Source organism: Danio rerio, chromosome 14, assembly GCF_052040795.2.
Source record: "Danio rerio strain M-AB ecotype USA chromosome 14, GRCz13ab, whole genome shotgun sequence".
Classification (NCBI taxonomy): domain Eukaryota; kingdom Metazoa; phylum Chordata; class Actinopteri; order Cypriniformes; family Danionidae; genus Danio; species Danio rerio.
In genome coordinates, this window is record NC_141034.1 from 3,532,124 (window position 1) to 3,551,695 (window position 19,572).

The window sequence follows — 19,572 nt, forward strand, 5'->3', positions numbered from 1 at the left end:
TCTCTTTAACTGTTCTTATCATTTTGGTACGGTCTGTAAAACTCTCAGGTCACCAACATTGGAGTAGGATCTGATCGCAGCGGCGGCCTGAAACACGCTTCATACTAGTTATAACACCACAGTACCTGGTTCTCAGCAGTGTTATTCAGACACCTCACCCCCGAACCTGTTATTCTAAACACCCCCCAGCATTTTCCCTGGTTTATCACAGCGGAATGAACCGAACTGCATGGTTGGTGGTTTGTGTAATGTGTTTTATGTTTGGTAAAACAATTTCTAATGGCATCTTCATTTTCAACTAATTACATTGTCTTGTTCCAATAGGTGGATTTAGAGGGTTTTGAATAAAAAGCAGATGTGGATTTAGTTGGTTTTGAAGCAAAACAAAATACATCTAAAAAACAAAGTATTGTCTAAAGTGACATGTAAAAAAAAAAAAAAAAAAAAAAGGTATTTTACTCGCTAGCTAATAACCTTATCATTACCTATAAAATAAAACTTCTGAACCTAATCAGAGGAGACGGACAGAAAAAGCTCATTTACAAGAAAAGGGGTTTGATGGATTAAGAGGGTTTTGCATCTGAACTCTTCATATACAGCTAACCAGACACACTACATGCGATTACAAGTAACAAAACACATTTAAATACATAATTTACAAGCTAGAGAAAACAAGGAGGCAGCCATTTTAATCGCACTTACTAACACTTGTGAAATGGAAGAAGAAACTGATCTATGACCTGCACTCTAAAAAATATTGTTTAGACAAAACAAAAAAAATTAACGCAACAGTTTGCATTAATATATTCAAGTTACGACAACATCTGATAAAATGAGGTTCAGACAACAAACTTTATTTTGTTAGCCAAATCTTTTCCTCTTCAATCAGAGGCATTTTTACTTAGCATAAACTCCATTTTTTTAAGTTGAGAACTCAAAAAAATAAGTTGTTTCAAATAGTTTTTTCAAATTAAAATTGAAAACAAATCCAGTGTTATGTGCGTAATTGCATTTTTTTAAGTTTAGAACCTTAAATAAATTAAGTAGCTGTAATTGTTTAATTTTATTTTATTTTTTTGGCAAATTTACTGTTCATGCTTGTATGAAATACATTTCACAACAGGATTTTTGTTTTTCAGTATTTTTTTTTTTTAAACAGGTTTTTATTGTTTTACAAAACAAAAACATGTAGTGTTCCATATTATCAGTATAAAAACAGCAAAAAACATCAGTGTGTGGAAAAATACAAAACAACTCCATTAACGTGGAAAAATTGAGTTATCAACCCAATTTCTTTGGGTTGCTACAAGTTAAATATTGTTTAAAAGTAATTGACATTTTTGTTTACTTTTAAAATAGCCGAATTTTTAAATTGATGTAATTTTCAATATTTTCCTGTTTTGAAAACTTAATAAAAATATTCTGGCAATTTAAAAGTTTTAATTTAATCAGCATTTTAGAATTTTTAAAGTTACAATAATGTATTAAACTATGTAGTGGTAACAGACCTCTTGAGTTATTTTTCAGAGTGTGTGTACTGAAAAGTTCCTGTCGAGCTCGGCAACGTCCCTTACATCAATAGTCTTTTCTAAACATTCCTTTAACAAACAGCCGACGAATGCCGTGTTGTAAGCGTGTAGATTCCAGAAGCACTCGTCAGAAAAAATGAGGGGAACACAGCACAAGGCTGGGGCTATAATGCTGAGGTATTTGTGCAATAATAAACCTCAACCACTGACTCTTCACAGCTTCATCTTTGGGGTAGAGAAAATAACTCTTTCCCCCCACACTTCCAATAATATCCAGCTGAGCACAGCGTCTTCATAAGTTGATTTAACCAGGATCTCCTACAATGCTTGTCTTCCTCTTTTTCTTAGCCACTGTGTTTTTGGGCGGGGCTGGGGGTTTCAATTGTCCCGGGTTTGACCGTGCAACAATTGGGCGGAGCTTAAGTTTTGTATCGACGTCACGCCAAAACGGCTAAAGACTCGTTATCAAGACGATTCATTTGAAGCACTATGAGTTGACTCTTTTATAGATGAATCAATAGTTTTAAACACTGTGCACTTTCAGACTTAAGCCTTAGCTGGATATTTCACTTCACTTAGAGCTGCGTTGCACACTACATAGAAGATCCTTTTCAAAAACCCATAATAGGGGCTCTCCTTGAAAATATTTCTTCATCTTGTATTAAATAATATATTGACACAACTCTAATAAATATGAATAAGCAATTAAAATAATAATGCTAAGCTATGGATAAAAGGTCAACCAGGTGGTTATGATGCCTGTTAAAAGGTTAATTAAGCCCAGTACATGTAAAACTGTAGTAGAATTAAAGTAGAAATCTTTGTTTATCACTTAGCATGAGCTAATGAGAGAGTTTCAGAACAGATGAATGTAAACGTCACACCTCATAACTCCATGTGTCTATATGACTGTGTATGTGTGTGTGTTCATTTGCATATTCAGTGGGTGGAGTGGCTTCAGTCCATTATAAATCTGGCAGCGTGTTACCCTGAAATGGCTCCCCTCTATCACCCTCCCTGGCACTGCGTAACGCTTAAATGGCTCCCCTATATCACCTCTCTGGCACACTCAAGCTCTTTAATCCATTTTGAGCTTTATACAGCATGATGAATGCCAAATAGATGGAGCCGGCGGCGGGTCGTCACACAGAGCACGAGTCCATCCAGCCGCGGCCCAGAATAACAATCTCAACCTCCACTGGCACACACAGGCGACTGCTAATCCACACTTTTGATCACACTATGAGAGACGCTGCGAATATGTCAGTCGAGTCTTGCTCTAGAGTAAATATGAGAGCAAAGGACTCTGAAATAGTGTCCATATTGGACAAAAACATTTCCATCACAGAATCCTCAGTCGCACCGCCATCTGCATCATGTTCAGCTATAGTAAGAATTATTACCCGGTTAAATGTATTATTTTATATATTTTTTCCACACAATTAGTTAGTTTCTTCAACACATTTTTAAACATAATAGTTTTAATAACTCATTTTTAATCACTGATATCTTTTAGGTTAATTAGGATAAAGTTGGGGTAATTAGGCAATTCGTTGTATGACTGTGGTTTGTTCTGTAGAAAATCGAAACAAATATTGTTTAAGGGGGCTAATAATATTGACCTTAAAATTGTTTTCAAAAAATTAAAATTGCTTTTATTCTAGCCGAATTAAAACAAGCAAGACTTTCTCCAGAAGATAAAATATTATCAGAAATACTGTGAAAAATTCCTTAATCCTTTAAATTGAAAAAGAATTAATATTGCACAGGACGCCTCAACTGTATATCAGCCACATCAGTCGCTGGTCTTATTGAATGAAACCAAACAGTAATTTAAAATTAAATAAAATATAATAGGTAAATTATTACAAAACTATTATTATTGTTGTTATTATTATTATTAGCAATTATAAGAAAAACACTACCGGTCAAACGTTTGGGGTTAGTAGGATTTTTAAATGTTTTAAAATAAGCTTCTCCTGCTCGCCAAGACTGCATTTATTTCATCTAAAAATACAGTAAACTTGAAAAAATGTGAAATTTTATTGTACCATAAAATAACTGTTCAAAAGTAGTTTAGAATTTAATTTAATCAGTGATTCCAGATATTTAAATGATGCATTTTCAGCTTTATTACTCCAGTCTTCAGTCACATGATTCTTCAGAAATCCCTCTAATATTAGTTGTTGTTATTATTATTATTATTATTATTATTAAGATTAATAAGGGTAATAGTAATAAAAGCAATAATGACTAGAGTAATAATTTCATTGTTGACAAAATTCCTACATACAAAATTCCTACATACAAAATTAACTACATACAATAGGAATTAATTACAATTTTAATAAATATTTAATGTTTTTTTTTTCATTTAATAAATGCCACCTTGATGAACAGAATAATTTTCTTTTAAAAAAAAAGGAAAAAAAAAAAACTGACCCCAAACTTTTGACCGGTAGAGTATATGTATAAAAAAATAAATAAATAAACTACTTTTCTAAACTTTACTTTCAGTGTTTAAAAACAAACACACTTTTTTCTTTTTTTTCCCATCACAACCCATCACACGGTACATACACATTTTTTTCAATTTAATAATAATAATAATAATATTTAAAAGCAGTATATTATATTAATAATATAGTTTCAGACACTTATTTCTCTTAAGTTAAAAATTTAGATAAATACCACAATATCTAAAAACATACAAAAAATCAGAAAGAAACCTAATTTTCTATGAACAACATATATAATATTTTATATATTACATACATACTGGATTTTAACATTGTTTGGATTATGGGGTAAATTATGAAAAATAAAATAAAATAAAATAAAATAAAATAAAATAAAATAAAATAAAATAAAATAAAATAAAATAAAATAAGATAAAATAAAATAAAATAACATAAAATAAAATAAAATAAAATAAACAAACCTTGATTGGCCAGTAGCTTCTTTCTTTCATACTCATGATCCTGTTCAAATAAACAGCAAAAAAATTAGGTTTTAATAAAACAGTGAGAGAAATGATTTCAGATGTCTAAAACTAAGAGAAAAAATATGAGGTGATGTACCTCATTATTAATGTCCATGGAGGGGAATATTCTCAGACTACAGCGTCTGTCTCTATTCAGATAAACACTCTCCACATCCGCTCTCACTAACCTGAAACACACACTTTTACTCCTTCAATCCATTAAACATTTTAGATCTTCTACATTCCAGACTGTAAACCACAGCCTATTCTGAATGTACAGTTGAAGTCAGAATTATTAGCCCTCCTGAATTATTAGCCCTCCTGTATTTTTTCCCCTAATTTCTGTTTAACTGAGAGCAGATTTGTTCAACACATTTCTAAACATAATAGTTTTGTTAACTCATTTCTAATTATTTATTTTGTCTTTGCCATGATGACAGTAAATAATATTTAACTAGATATTTTTAAGATACTACTATTCAGCTTAAAGTGACATTTAAAGGCTTAACTGGGTTAATTAAGCAAGTCATTGTATAACAGTGATTTGTTCTGTAGACTATAAAACACAAATATAGCTTAAAGGGGCTAATAATATTAACTTTAAAATGGTTTAAAAAAAAATTTTAAACTGCTTTTCTTCTTACCGAAATAAAACAAATAAGACTTTCTCCAGAAGAAAAAACATTATCAGACATACTGTGAAAATTACATTGCTGTGTTAAACATCAATAGGGAAATATTTGAATAAGAAAAATCAATTCACAGGAGGGTGAATCAATTTGACCTCAACTGTATGTCTAAATGCGTGTCTCGGTCCAGGTTTTACCTCTCGGACGTGATTGGCTGGTTGAACTCCCTCGAGGACTCTGATTGGCTGCCTCTCCTTGATGATGGTGTTGGCTTGACAATGACTTCTCTGACGTCGGTCACCTCTGAATGTGACATGCTACAGGTCTCAGACTCTGCTTGTGTCTGCTGATCCTCGTTCTCCAGAATCTGATTTAATTAAATTAATAGAGTTTTTAAAGTTTGTTTACGCAAAAATATGTTTACAGTCAGGCGGCAGAGTGGCTCAGTGGGTAGCACAGTCGCCTCACAGCAAGGAGGTCGCTGGTTCGAGTTCAACTTAGTCAGTTGGCATTTCTGTGTGGAGTTTGCTTGTTCTGCCCGTGTTGGTGTGGGTTTCCTCCGGGTGCTCCGGTTTCCCCAAAGTCCAAACACATGCGGTACAGGTGAATTGAATAAACTAGATTGGCCACAGTGTACGAGTGTGTGTGTGTGAATGTGAGAGTGTATGGGTGTTTCTCAGTACTGGGTTGCAGCTGGAAGGGCATCCGCTGTGGTATACATATGCTGGAATAGTTGGCAGTTCATTCCGCCATGGTGACCCCTGATGAATAAGGGACTAAGCCAAAGGAAAATGAATGAAGGAACTTACTGATGTGTTAAATGAATACTTATGCATATTATAATATCACATTATAAAACACTTCATGATGCATAAAATTACTTCTAAAAAAAAACTTATTTATGATACCTGTTTTCGGGATCATTGAATTTTATCCATTGTGACATTATTTTCATAGTATTGATTCATTTATTTTCTTTTCGGCCTAGTCCCTTTATTAATCAGGGGTCGCCACAGTGGAATAAACCGCCAACTTATCCAGTATATGTTTTGAGCAGAGCATGCCCTTCCACCTGCAACCTATCACAGGGAAACACCCATGCACTCTAATTCACATTCACACACTACGGACAATTTAGCCTACCCAATTCACCTATACCACATGTGTTTAGACTTCTGGGGGAAACCGGAGCACCCAGAGAAAACCCACGCCAACACGGGAAGAACATGCAAACTCCACACTGAAATGCAAACTGACACAGCCGAGGCTTGAACCAGCAACCTGCATAATGCAGTTGGAAATCATAAGTTTACTGAACTTTTGGGGTGTAAATTCAATCAATAAAGGTAAAAATACACTGCAGAATTCTTTTTGCTAACACTTTAGTTTAGGTCACAACTCATGCTATTAACTACTGGCTTATTACCTAACTATTAATAAGATAATAACTGTTCATTAGTAGCTATAAAGTATGATCTTATTCTGCATTCCTAATCCTACCCAAAACCTAAACCCAACTTCTACCTTACTAAATATTAATAAACAGTAAATTAGTAGTTTATTAAGCTAGTAGTGCTCGTTGGTTTGTTAATTCTGTTAATTGTGACCTAAACTGAAGTGTTACCCTCTTTTTTGATTGAAATCAGCATTAAAATTAAAGGCACCATAAGAAATACATACATTTATTTTGATTATGGGTTGTGAGATACAGTACATACAGTAGATTCAGTACTAAGTAAAAGAATATATCCCAAACATGATAATTCAGATCATTCAAACCTTCTCTAACTTAGACTCCACTCCTTTGAGTCCAATTCGTCCATCCTCTGAGGAAACAGCTAATCCGGGTGGGGGTGGAGGAGTGGGGCGGGGCTTCCCAGACAGAGAGCCAATCACTGCATCCGGAATGGACACAGAACCTAAGAAGGGACATATAATCACTATTCATTAGCACCACAGGTGAGCATCAGGGAATATACAATATACTCAATATACAATATAACATATAAAGTTGAAGTTAAAAGGATTCAAAAAAGTTAATGTTAAGCCCTGTATGTGTGTGTGTATATATATATATATATATATATATATATATATATATATATATATATATATATATATATATATATATATATATATATATATATATATATATATATATATATATATATATATATATATAATAAAAAATTCTGAGTCCAACTGTATATAAAGCACTGGCATATGCAAACACACACACACACACACACCTGTGTCAGTGAGGCGCAGTTGTTGCATGAGCACATTGAGCCAGTAGCCTGTGATGCCGTTATTGGCCAGCAGAGGGTCCACTGAATGTTTGCTCATCACTGAGACCTCACACACGCTCTTGGTGGACACAGAGACCTCCGTGGAGTCCAGGCCGAGCAGCAGACGTCTGGCCTCATACACATTGACAATATTTCTCTCCAAACCTTTCACCACCACTGACTTAAAAACACAAAATAAAGATAAAAACACAACACAGTTACTCTGTAACAATATTACGGAGATTCCCAAACTAGGGCCTGTGGGTCAAAGTTGCCCCATGGTGATCTTTGATTTGGCCGGCTATCCCATCTGAGAAGAGGGAGAATTATGGGGATTGTTTAGATGGGGTCTGTCAATTCAAATTTAATGTAACACTTTATTTATTTTTTTTTTGTTAAACTCCAAACACATGTGCTAGACGATAGCTGAATAAGCTAAATTGTCCATAGTGTCTGTGTGTGAATGAGAGTGTATGGGTGTTTCCCAGTGATGGGTTGTGGCTGGAAGGGCATCCGCTGCTTAAAACATGTGCTGGAATAGTTAGCAGTTCATTCAGTTGGTGATTAATAGACTAAGCCGAAAGTCAGTGAATGAATGAATGAATTGAGGATGGACAGTACGAGAATTGAGATGCAGCATGTGAGTTTGCAAGTGTGTGTGAGAGGTGCGTGCAGTACCTTTGCTGTCTGCTTGACCTTGGGTTTGACGCTGATGAAAACGCCCAGGTTCTGCATCATCTGGGTAAATCTGCGAGGGTCCGACTCTCCCTCGTCCTTCAAATCAAACATCAGGCAGACGGGCAGACAGTCCTGTACCACAGACAGACAATCAGAGAGACGAGACCAGCTTACGGATATCATCACAATCCACATTCATTAGCATCTGAGTCATTATGCTTTCTCTCAGATGTTGTTTGATGATTATTTCATGCATACTACAAATACTGAGCAGCCCATATGTTGCGAACGGTGTGTTTATGCATCAGTTTGCATATCAAATAATGATCTGAAACTTCCAAATGCAGCGTATGACATGTATGTGTACAATGACTGAATGTGAATTGTAAGCATTTCAGTAAGAAGTGATGTGGTAATATGATTTTGTTTGGCTTATTATTGGACAAAATGCATTTGAATTGAAATGAATAAAATTTCTGAATGTGAAATAGGAAATTCGGGAGAAATAAACATTTAATTATGACTACAAACTGGCTCTGTTTATTTGAATATCCTCAATATCAAATATTACTGAAATTTCTCCATTCATTTTCTTTTCGGCTTAGTCCCTTTATTAATCTGGGGTCGCCACAGCGGAATGAACCACTGACTTATCCAGCACATGTTTTACGCAGCGGATGACCTTTCAGCTGCAACCCATCACTGGGAAACACCCATTTACACTCTTCCACACACATACACTACAGACAATTTAGCTTACTCAATTCACTTATAGCGCATGTATTTAGACTGTAGGGAAACCAGAGCACATGGAGGAAACCCACGCCAACACGGGGAGAACAAACAGTAAACAAATATTTTAATGAAATGCTAACAGTAAATCACCCTACTGTTATTTTATGATTTTAAAAGGTGCAGTACATTCAGAGAGGCCTCACTGACGTACTACAAGTGAGGTTTTACCCATATTATCATTCATATTTGTACAGTACACAAATATTTTGAAGTAATATTTACAGTAAATCACCCTAATTTTAGGTTTTTAAAGGGTGTAATACATTCCCAAAGACTTCACTGACCACAGGTATGATTTTACCTAGATTTTCATTCATATTTTTACCGTACATAAATATTGATAAATAATGTTTACAGTAAATCAACGTACTGTAATTTTATGATTTTAAAGGTTTTGACACTCTTACAGTAGTCAAGTAGATAAATAAAAACACTACTGTACTTCACCAAAGACTTTTATTCATATTTTAAAGGTAATAACTTCACAGAGACCAGACCAACTTACTAAGTGTGATATTTTGTCCAAACCCCCTTTACTGTACATACAGTATTAAATAGATAGATAAATAGATAAATAAAGATAAATAAAAACACTACTGTACTTCATTAAAGATTTTTATTCATATTTTGAAGATTTTAGTAACTTTACGGAGACCAGACCAACTTACTACAGGTGACATTTTGTCAAAACCACCCTTACTGTACATACAGTAGAAACTAGATATTTAAAAACACTACTGTACTTCACTAAAGATTTTTATTCATATTTTGAAGGTTGTAGTAACTTTAAGGAGACCAGACCAACTTGTTACATGTGATATTTTGTCAAAACCGGCCTTACTGTACATACAGTAGTCAAATAGATAAATAAAAACACTACTGTACTTCATTAAAGACTTTTATTCATATTTTGAAGGTTGTAGTAACTTTACGGAGACCAGACCAACTTGCTACAGGGGATATTTTGTCAAAACCACCCTTACTGTACATACAGTAGTCAAATAGATAAATAAAAACACTACTGTACTTCATTAAAGACTTTTATTCATATTTTGAAGGTTGTAGTAACTTTACGGAGACCAGACCAACTTGCTACAGGGGATATTTTGTCAAAACCACCCTTACTGTACATACAGTGGTCAAATTGATAAAAAAAACACTACTGTACTTCATTAAAAAATTTACGTTTTTTGAAGGTTGTAATAACTATACAGAGACCAGAACAAGTTGCTACAGGAGATTATTTGTCAATATTTTCATTCATGTTTGTACAGTACACAAATATTTCAAATAAATATTCACAGTAAATCACCCTACTGCAATTTTATGATTTTAAAAGGTGTAATGCATTCAGAGAGGCCTCTCTGACTTACTACAGGTGAGGTTTTACACATATTTCATTCATAATTGTACAGTACACAACATTTTTTAAAGAAATGTTTACAGTAAATCACCCTACTGTAATTTTATGATTTTAAAGGGTGTAGTACATTCAGAGAGGCCTCACTGACTTACTACAAGTGAGGTTTTACCCATATCTTCATTCATATTTGTGTTTCCTCCGGGTGCTCCAGTTTCCCTCACAGTACAAAGACACGTGGTTCAGGTGAATTGGGTAAGCTAAATTGTCCGTAGTATATGTGTGTGAATGAGTGTGTATAGATGTTTCCCAGAGATGGGTTGCAGCTGGAACGGCATCCGCTGTATAAAACATGTGCTGGATAAGTTGGCAGTTCATTCCACTGTGGCAACCCCGAATTAATAAAGGGACTAAGCCGAAAAGAAAATGAATCAATTAATAAACAAATGTTTTAGTTTTACTTTAATTAATTGTATTAATTATTGTCATTTAATCATTTTGCTCAATTATTATAAATATTTTACTTTAATTAATTGTAATAATTATTGTGACTTTTGATCATTTTGTTTCAATACCAAAAACCCAACAAGTCTAAACCATTACAAAAATTAAAATCAAATAAAAAATGCAATAAATATTTCAAAACGTGAATTTTAAAATTCAAAGACACGGGTAATGGGGTGACACAGTGGCACAGTGGTTAGCACTGTCGCCTCACAACAAGAAGGTAGCTGGTTCAAGTCCCGGCTGGGTCAGATGGCATTTCTGTGCGGAGTTTGCATGTTCTCCACCATGTTGGCGTGGGTTTCCTCTGTGTGCTCCAGTTTCCCCCACAAGTCCAAAACACAAGCGCTATAGGTGAATTGGATGAACTAAATAGGCTGTAGTGTACGAATGAGTGTGTATGCGTGTTTCCCAGTACTGGGTTGCAGCTGGAAGCGCATCCGCTGTGTAAAACATATGAGGGATAAGTTGGCGGTTCATTCCGCTGTATCGACCCCTGATGAATAAAGGGACTAAACCGAAGGAGAATGAATGAATGATTTAAAGACAGGTGTTTTTACCATGAGCTGCTGTCGCGCGAGACACACTCCGTCAGCCGTGCCCTGGATCAGCAGTGAGGGTGTGTGTTGCGGAGAGCTGAGGTCAGGCAGGATGATCTGTGTGTGTGTCTGGTGCATCACTGTCAGGAAATTTGCTCCGTTTTGCCCCAACAGGAACAAGTGTTGTTGAGAAGTAACATCCAGCTGTGTGCTCACCATCACCCCGTTCACTCCTGACCCCAGCAGCAGCTCCATCAGCACACAGATGGCCTTCTGCACAACATAAAACCATAACACAACACTGTTAACACTGCAAACACACTATTTGATTTAAAATACCTAATCATTTGGGCCGCTGAGTTTTTTAGCCATGCTAAAACTGTCTTACAAAATATTATGTAAATTTTTAGCTTTTTTGTTTTTGACTACCATTTATGAATTCAGTATGTGACTATGTGGGTGAATATGCCTTGTATTGTCTTTTAGGATATACAGTGCATCCGGAAAGTATTGATAGCGCTTCATTTTTTTCCACGTTACAGCCTTATTCCAAAATGGATTCAATTCTGTTTATTTCCTCAACATTCTACACACAATAATGACAATGTGACAAACAAGTTTTTGAAATTGTTGCAAATTTATTACAAAAAAAAAAGCTGAAAGCTCACATGTACATCGGTATTCACAGCCTTTGCAGTGAAGCTCTAGATTGAGCTCAGCTACATTCTGTTTCCACTGATCATTCTTGAGCTTCATTAGAGATCACCTGTGCTCAATTCAGCTGATTGGACATGATTTGAAAAGGCATACACCTGTCTATATAAGCTCCCAGTGCATGTCAAAGCACAAACCAAGCATGAAGACAAAGGAATTGTCTGTAGACCTCCGAGAAAGGATTGTCTCGAGGCACAAGGCTGGGGAAGGTTACAGAAAAAATTCTGCTGCACTGAAAGTTCCAATGTGCACAGCGGCCTCCATCATCCTTAAGTGGAAGATGTTTAACCACCAGGACTCTTCCTAGAGCTGGCCGGCCATCTAAGCTGAGTGATCGGGGGAGAAGGGCCTTAGTCAGGGAGGTGATCAATAACCTGATGGTCACTCTGTCTGAGCTCCAGCGTTCTTCTGTGGAGGGAGGAGAAACTTACAGAAGCACAACCATCTGTGCAGCAATCCACCAATCAGGCCTGTATGGTAGAGTGGCCAGACGGAAGCCACTCCAGCCTGGAGATTGCCAAAAGGCATCTGAAGGACTCTCAGACCATCAGAAACTAAATCCTCTGGTCTGTTGAGACTCAAATTGAACTCTTTGGAGTGAATGTCAACTGTTACGTTTGGAGAAAACCAGGCATCGGTGATCATCATGCTAACAGCATCTCTACAGTGAAGCATGGTGGTGTTGGCATCATGCTGTGGGGATGTTTTTCAGCAGCAGGAACTGGAAGACATGTCAGGATAGAGGGAAAGATGAATGCAGCAATGTGCAGAGACATCCTGAATGAAGACCTGCTTCAGAGTGCTCTTGACCTCAGACTGGGGCGATTGTTAATCTTCCAGCAGGACAATGACCCAAAGCACACTGCCAAAATATCAATGGAGTGGCTTCACAACAACTCGGTGATGTCTTTAAGTGGCCCAGCCAGAGCCCAGACCTAAATCCTATTGAACATCTCTGGAGAGATCTGAAAATAGCTGTACACCGTTGCTTCACATCCAACCTGATAGAGCATGAGAGGTACTGCAAGGAGGAATGGGCCAAAATTCCCAAAGACAGGTGTGCCAAGATTGTGGCATCATATTCAAAAAGACTTGAGGCTGTTATCGCTGCCAAAGGTGCATCAACAAAGTATTGAGGAAAGGCTGCGAATACTGATGTACATGTGATTTTTCAGTTTTTTGTTTTTTTTTTTTTTATAAATTTGCAACAATTACAAAAACTCTTTTTTCACATTGTCAGTATGGGGTATTGTGTGTAGAATGTTGAAGAAATAAATTAATTTAATCCATTGTGGAATAATAACAATTTAACAATAAATTCCAATAATTTTGGAATAATCCATTTTGGGCTCTAACATAAAAAATGTGGAAAAAATGAAGCGCTATGAATACTTTCTGGACCCACTGTAAATATCTATATAATATCCAGGCAATATTTTATTGAGTTATTATGTGTGCATAATTTTTATTTTGTGAAAAATGCATAAGATTATTGATTAACTTATTTTTAACAACACCGTCAAATAAAACATAATTTGATCAATTTGTAGATCATCAGACCGCAATGTAATTGAGGTTTTGGTTTGTGTGTGTGTGTGTGTGTGTCTGTGCATGTGTGTGTGCTGCATCACCTTGAGTGCAGCAGTGTTGGCTGTGACTCCTCTGACACTGCAGGTGCTGCAGTAGAGTTTGGGCTGTGTCCTGAAGCTCACGGTGACTCCAAACGCCTGCGCCACATGCTGGATCACCGGAGAGCTCGTATCTGCAACCACACCCCCCGCCAGTGTCACCGGGAGGTCAAAGGTCAGCACCAGGGGCTGCAGGTCCTGCGAGTCACAAACACAAATGACAACACAAACCTGTGAGAACTAGGGATGGGAAGATTAACCGATATGTATCGATACGCGGTCGTGCGCGTGCATGATGCGAGTGCATCGGTAGAGCAGCAGAGGATGAATGAAATTTTGGAAGCAAATCAAGATGCATCGGTTTTTGCGAGATGCATCGGTTTTTCCAAGATACAACTTATATTTTTAATATAGAATGTATTTTTTATTTATTAACAAGTGTTGTCAACCTGTTTTTGGCGCATAATTTTATCGACCTACATAAAGTATGCATTAGCAACGGACTTGCGGATGTGTACACTTACACTACAACTCAGTGTATCAGGTGTGCGGATGAAGCTAGTGGTGCGCCATAGATAGTGCTGAATTATCGCATTTTATCGTGATATGGGTGTGAATCATATAGTATTGCATCGCAATATGTCACAAATGTATCGTTAATATATCGAATCGTATTCTTTGAATCGAGATGCGTATCGGATCGGCATTATAGCTTAGATGCCCAACCCTAGTGAGAACACATTTAATCAGAGTATAACAGAACTGGATACAGTCAAAAATAATATTGATCCTATTTCTAATTGTTACAAGCACTCTGCTGGTCCTCATTATAATGATGTCATCACTGACCCGGATCTGTTTCCGTGCAGACTCCACCCCTTCAACCGGTCCAGCGATTGACACCTGCAGGTACATACACACATTTACTCACATTTTTACCTAAAAATCTTGTAGAAGTAACAGCAGTGCGTAAAAATGAACAGTGTGTTTTTCATCTCCATCACCTGGTTGCTCTTCTCTCCTGAACTGTTGCTCCGGTTGGAGTCTGGGAAGTGAATGTGACAGGAAGTTTCCTCCATGACCTTCTTAATGTTTCCTCCTCCTTTTCCAATGACATGCGAGTGCTCCGTGTGTGTGACATCCATCTTCAGCGTCACTTTATTTACCTTTTAACACCAATGATCAGATTTTAATAGGATTAAGACAATACTCTGATTAGGAGTCTACCATGTAAACAGCGATTTTTGATTACCTTAATCTGACTAAAGTCATAATCGAACTACATAGAAATTGGATTAAGACATGTGAAGTATTTCTATTTTAGTGGCATTACTGAAGTGCAGTACAAACAGGTTAACACCGCAATCAAACTATTACCATCGTGTAAGACGTTTCACTACATTTTACGACAGGACACAAGACGGCAGTTGTCAAACGTTTGACAACAAACAAAGGAGAATGGGCCCTATCATACACCCGGCGCAGTGTGGTGCAAGGCGTGACGCAGTAGTCTTTTGGTAGTTTAAGCTTGGCGCAAGAGTCGTTTTGAGGCGTTTCGCTACGCTGTTTAAATAGCAAATGCATTAGCGCTCATATGTGCGCCCATAGGTGTTCTGGTCTAAAAAGGAAGGCGTTCTGAGGCGGACCGCTGGCCCGTTGCTATTTTGAGAAACTATAATAGATTTTTCATTAAACCAAAACTAACCCGGTCTAAACTCCGGCGCAGAGTTGTGCCTCGCTTACACACTGCTTAATACACACAAGAGAGCAATAGGCAAATATCTTTACATGTGAAAAAATTTAAATATTAAGGATATATATAGGATATAATAAGAATAGATATAGGATATAAATATAAAGGATTAAAATATTACAAACAAATTATTTTCTAGCCTACATAAATATGAAAAATCACTGCTTTTATGTCTTCTTCATCTCGGGAGGCTTTTTCAGTTCATTCATAACAATTTGATTTTGAATAATATTATTATTATTAGCAGTATTATTTATTATATCCATATTTATATTTGTTTTATTAAAAATAAGCTTAGATTTGTCCACCTGTCAGGTTTTAGACCATATGAGGCACAGCATGTGTTTTAGGATATAACTCAGGTTTTTGAGCACATTTTGTTATTATTGTTCATTTATTCGTTTGCTGGAAATTAGAACTGAATTTAGAAATAGTTTTGAAACGAATATTTGCACTTAACAAACAAAAGTATTTATTTATAGACTAACTGATGTCTGTGCGTAAAGGTTTCCCTATCCAAAAGCGACAGTGAAAGTAGTTCCATTATCTCTCATTCTCACGCAGTAGATGCTCTGTTTAACTGTTTTCTGTTAAATAAACTGTTAACTGTTTGCTTGTGAAATGCTAATTTCTTTTTACTTAGACTTACTTTGCGTCCTGTAAATAGTGAATGCGCTCTTGGCGCGACGCAGCTGACTCTTAAAGGGAATGGGAGATGAGACTCTATTTGGTTTATTCTCAAAACACACCTATAACTCATTAAGAAAATAAACTCAACCCTTTTAGACCATGCGCCATGGCATTTCTACATTCCTACATTTCACTACTGGTCATACTTTGTATAACTATGTATGTATCTTGAACTTGAACTTGAAGCAGATTTCCCGTCCTTAAATTAGCAAAAACGCGTCCTGACACGCCCTGAAAGCGTTTACGCCCTGTGTTTTGCGCTCTGCGCATGGACCGTCAAACTAGAGCCCTAAATGGCTAAAGTCACATATAATACCGTGATGAACACCAACTGTTGTTGCATGAAAAGTTGAAGGAAACTAGCATTGAATGCTGACGCATTGACGTTAATCGAACAGTGTGACAACATGTAAAACAGTAACATGAAAGGAAACATTCACAAAGACACTCATGTAAACAACTAAATCACATTATTGTCTTATTTAGATTAAGGCAAATAATAAGATTAGTGATGTCCATGTAATTGTAGTCTATGAGAGATCTCCACAATACTGATCAAACAAGCAGATGTTGCAGGGTAAATTCTTACCTTAGTCTCTAAAAGCTCCAGAATCTTGCGTTTGGCCTCCAGAACGTTTGCTCTTTTTCCCTCCACTTTAACATGAGGATCTGGAAAGAAACACAGATTATTTCTGTAACGCCACATGCTTCACAAGTTACTAAACAAATGATTTGATAAAAATAATAACTTCAGTAATAACAATATTCTCGATTCAGCTCCCTCGATGCCTCGAGCGGCTGGGTTTCTTTATTTATTTTGGAGATAAGGTATACATATTTGTATTCACATATGAACACAACAGAAAAACATAAAACGTTACAAATTACGTTTCCCCTTTCGAAGGCTCAACACAATTTCATAAATCTAGATAAAATAGCGATATTGAAATCATTTAAAGATGTACAAATTTTGGATATAATAAAAACATTAAATAAACCAATCGAAAACAAACAAAAGCTATAACGATTTAGCAATATATATAGTATAATAATAATTAATTAAACCGTTTTAAGCCATTTTGAACGTTAATTTTACAAATGCCTATCTGAATTTTTTTTAGATATTTTCTAAAAACAATAAACAACTGAATTTATTATAATTTTATTATTTTAAAATAAATATTATTTATAAAGTATTCGGAACGAGGATATTAATCAAATCGTGCAAACAGAGCTTTTTTTTTTTCAACGAGGTGCTCTATTTGCACTTAGCCTAAATAAACACTCCAAAATCTGCATTTTTCCCCTCTCAGGTGCAAGGGCTATAATATATAGAACTATAATATGCCACTTTAATGAACTACAACTCCCAGAACTTTTTGCACACACACATCAGTTCCTGATTGCACCTGATTACACAAGCTGGAGGCTCATGATGGACTGATAACCAGGGCTATACACCCCACTCACAGACACACAATTTGCTGAGTCTTGTAAGCTAGAATTCAAAGTGTTCTCCTTGTTTAGTCTTGCTGTGCTTTTGACCCTTGCCTAGCTTATATTTTTCTGTTTTCTTGCCGTTCGCCTGTACTTTGACTATGCTTTTGGGTTTTCTGCATGCTTCTGTTTGTCCCTGTTTTGACCATTGCCTGCCTGACTATTGCCACTGTAAGAAAATATCAGCATTTAGTACATACTTTCAGTATTATCTTTGCTTGAACTGACCCGATCTAATCCTGTTTAAATGAAATAAGCCTGCTCTCTAGCAGGTATGAGCTACCAGAACTTTTGCTATGACAGCAACTCTCAGCTCAGTTTTGAAGAACGGAATGATCCTGGATCATGTCAAATCGTCAATAACCAAATCCAGCTAAGTAATCCACGCACGAAGAACGGACCCCAGGACACTACACAACAACTACAACAACAAAGCATATGGTTTTTCAATAATATTATTTGTGTGTTAAAAAGACATCTCTGTAAAACTTGCGTGTGAAGCATCATGACAGTGGCGGAAGCATGACTTTCCTCACCTTTCTTTGATTTTGCGCCGATCTTCAGCTTGGACGGCCATTTCACCTGCGTGTTTGTTTCTCGCATCACCTGAAACAATGAGTGTGAGAGGAAGAGAAACTCGGCGCTCAAATGACACTCAATTTGCTTCTTCAGATCCTCCATTCATCAAACACAATGACTCATTAGCATCTCAAAGCTGCTCATTTCGCCTTCATAACGCCAAATCTGTCTGTGTGTTTGGGACAAAATCACTCTTTTCTCCTTAACAAAAAAGCAGGAACTGCGCTACATCAATGTCTTAACTTCATACTACAGAGGATCTAAACAGACCCACAAACATACACATTGGGCTTTCATGGTTTATGGTATGGTTTATTTTTATGGATTTAATTGTAATGACATTACTGGAGAACGCGAGCTGAAATGGCTGCTGGCGAGAGTGATTGCTTCTTCAGGTGGAAATACAGACAATACTTTGATTTCATTAAGCATAAAAACTAAAATATTGCTGTGAAATGCAGTCTATGTCCAGTCTCTAAAGAACTTTAGAACCATTCTATGACAATACTTAGAGTACCAAGGAGGACAACAGTGCACAAAAGTGCATATTGCATGCGCTCACATTTTCCAGGTGCTTCCACTTGAAAACCATGAGTCACATGACAAGAACTGACTACATTAGTAAGGTAATTAGATTACAATTTTCCAGTAGTAGTCAGGAATTTGTAATCTATTACTTTTTTAAAGTAACTTACAAACACTACATACTGTATATTCTGTCCTCTTTCCCAAACACAACCCTCATAAAAAACTGCAGTTTTACATTTTTAAAATACTTTATTCTGGATGATGAAGTTGTTTTTTCTCATAGGGACACACATATATGAAAATGTATATATATATATATATATATATATATATATATATATATATATATATATATATATATATATATATATATATATATATATATATATAGTTGAAGTCAGAATTATTTGCCCCCATGTTTATTTTTTCTCCATTTTATGTTAAACAGAGAGAAACTTTTTTCAGCACATTTCTATTCATAATAGTTTTAATAACTCATCTCTAATAATTGATTTATTTTCTCTTTGCCATGATGACAGTAAATAATATTTGACTAGATATTCTTCAAGACACTTCTAAACAGCTTAAAGTGACATTTAAAGGCTTAACTAGGTTAATTAGATTAACTAGGCAGGTTAGGGTAATTAGGCAAGTTATTGCATACCGATGGTTTGTTCTGTAGACAGTCTTACAAAATTTAGCTTAAAGGGGCCAATAATTTATTTTGTCCTTAAATTTTTTTTTTTTAAATATAATAACTGCTTTTATTCTAGCTGAAAATTCCAAGCGGGGCTAATAATTCTGACCTCAACATGTTTACATAAAATGTAAATATAATGTAAATATCAGGCATTGTTAAAAATTTATGTTAGATGTGT

General features: G+C 35.9%; 1 protein-coding gene across 1 annotated transcript in view; it reads right to left on the minus strand.

Moving 5' to 3' along the window:
• Nucleotides 1–19,572, minus strand: part of bicc2 (bicaudal C homolog 2) — a 44,055-nt gene that overhangs the window by 16,043 nt on the left and 8,440 nt on the right. Inside the window, 12 exon segments of the mRNA NM_203420.1 lie at nt 4,471–4,510; nt 4,610–4,700; nt 5,339–5,508; nt 6,921–7,060; nt 7,391–7,610; nt 8,108–8,239; nt 11,327–11,578; nt 13,651–13,845; nt 14,497–14,550; nt 14,652–14,813; nt 16,680–16,759; nt 18,124–18,193. Of these exon segments, the coding sequence (NP_981965.1) occupies nt 4,471–4,510; nt 4,610–4,700; nt 5,339–5,508; nt 6,921–7,060; nt 7,391–7,610; nt 8,108–8,239; nt 11,327–11,578; nt 13,651–13,845; nt 14,497–14,550; nt 14,652–14,813; nt 16,680–16,759; nt 18,124–18,193 (1,606 nt within the window).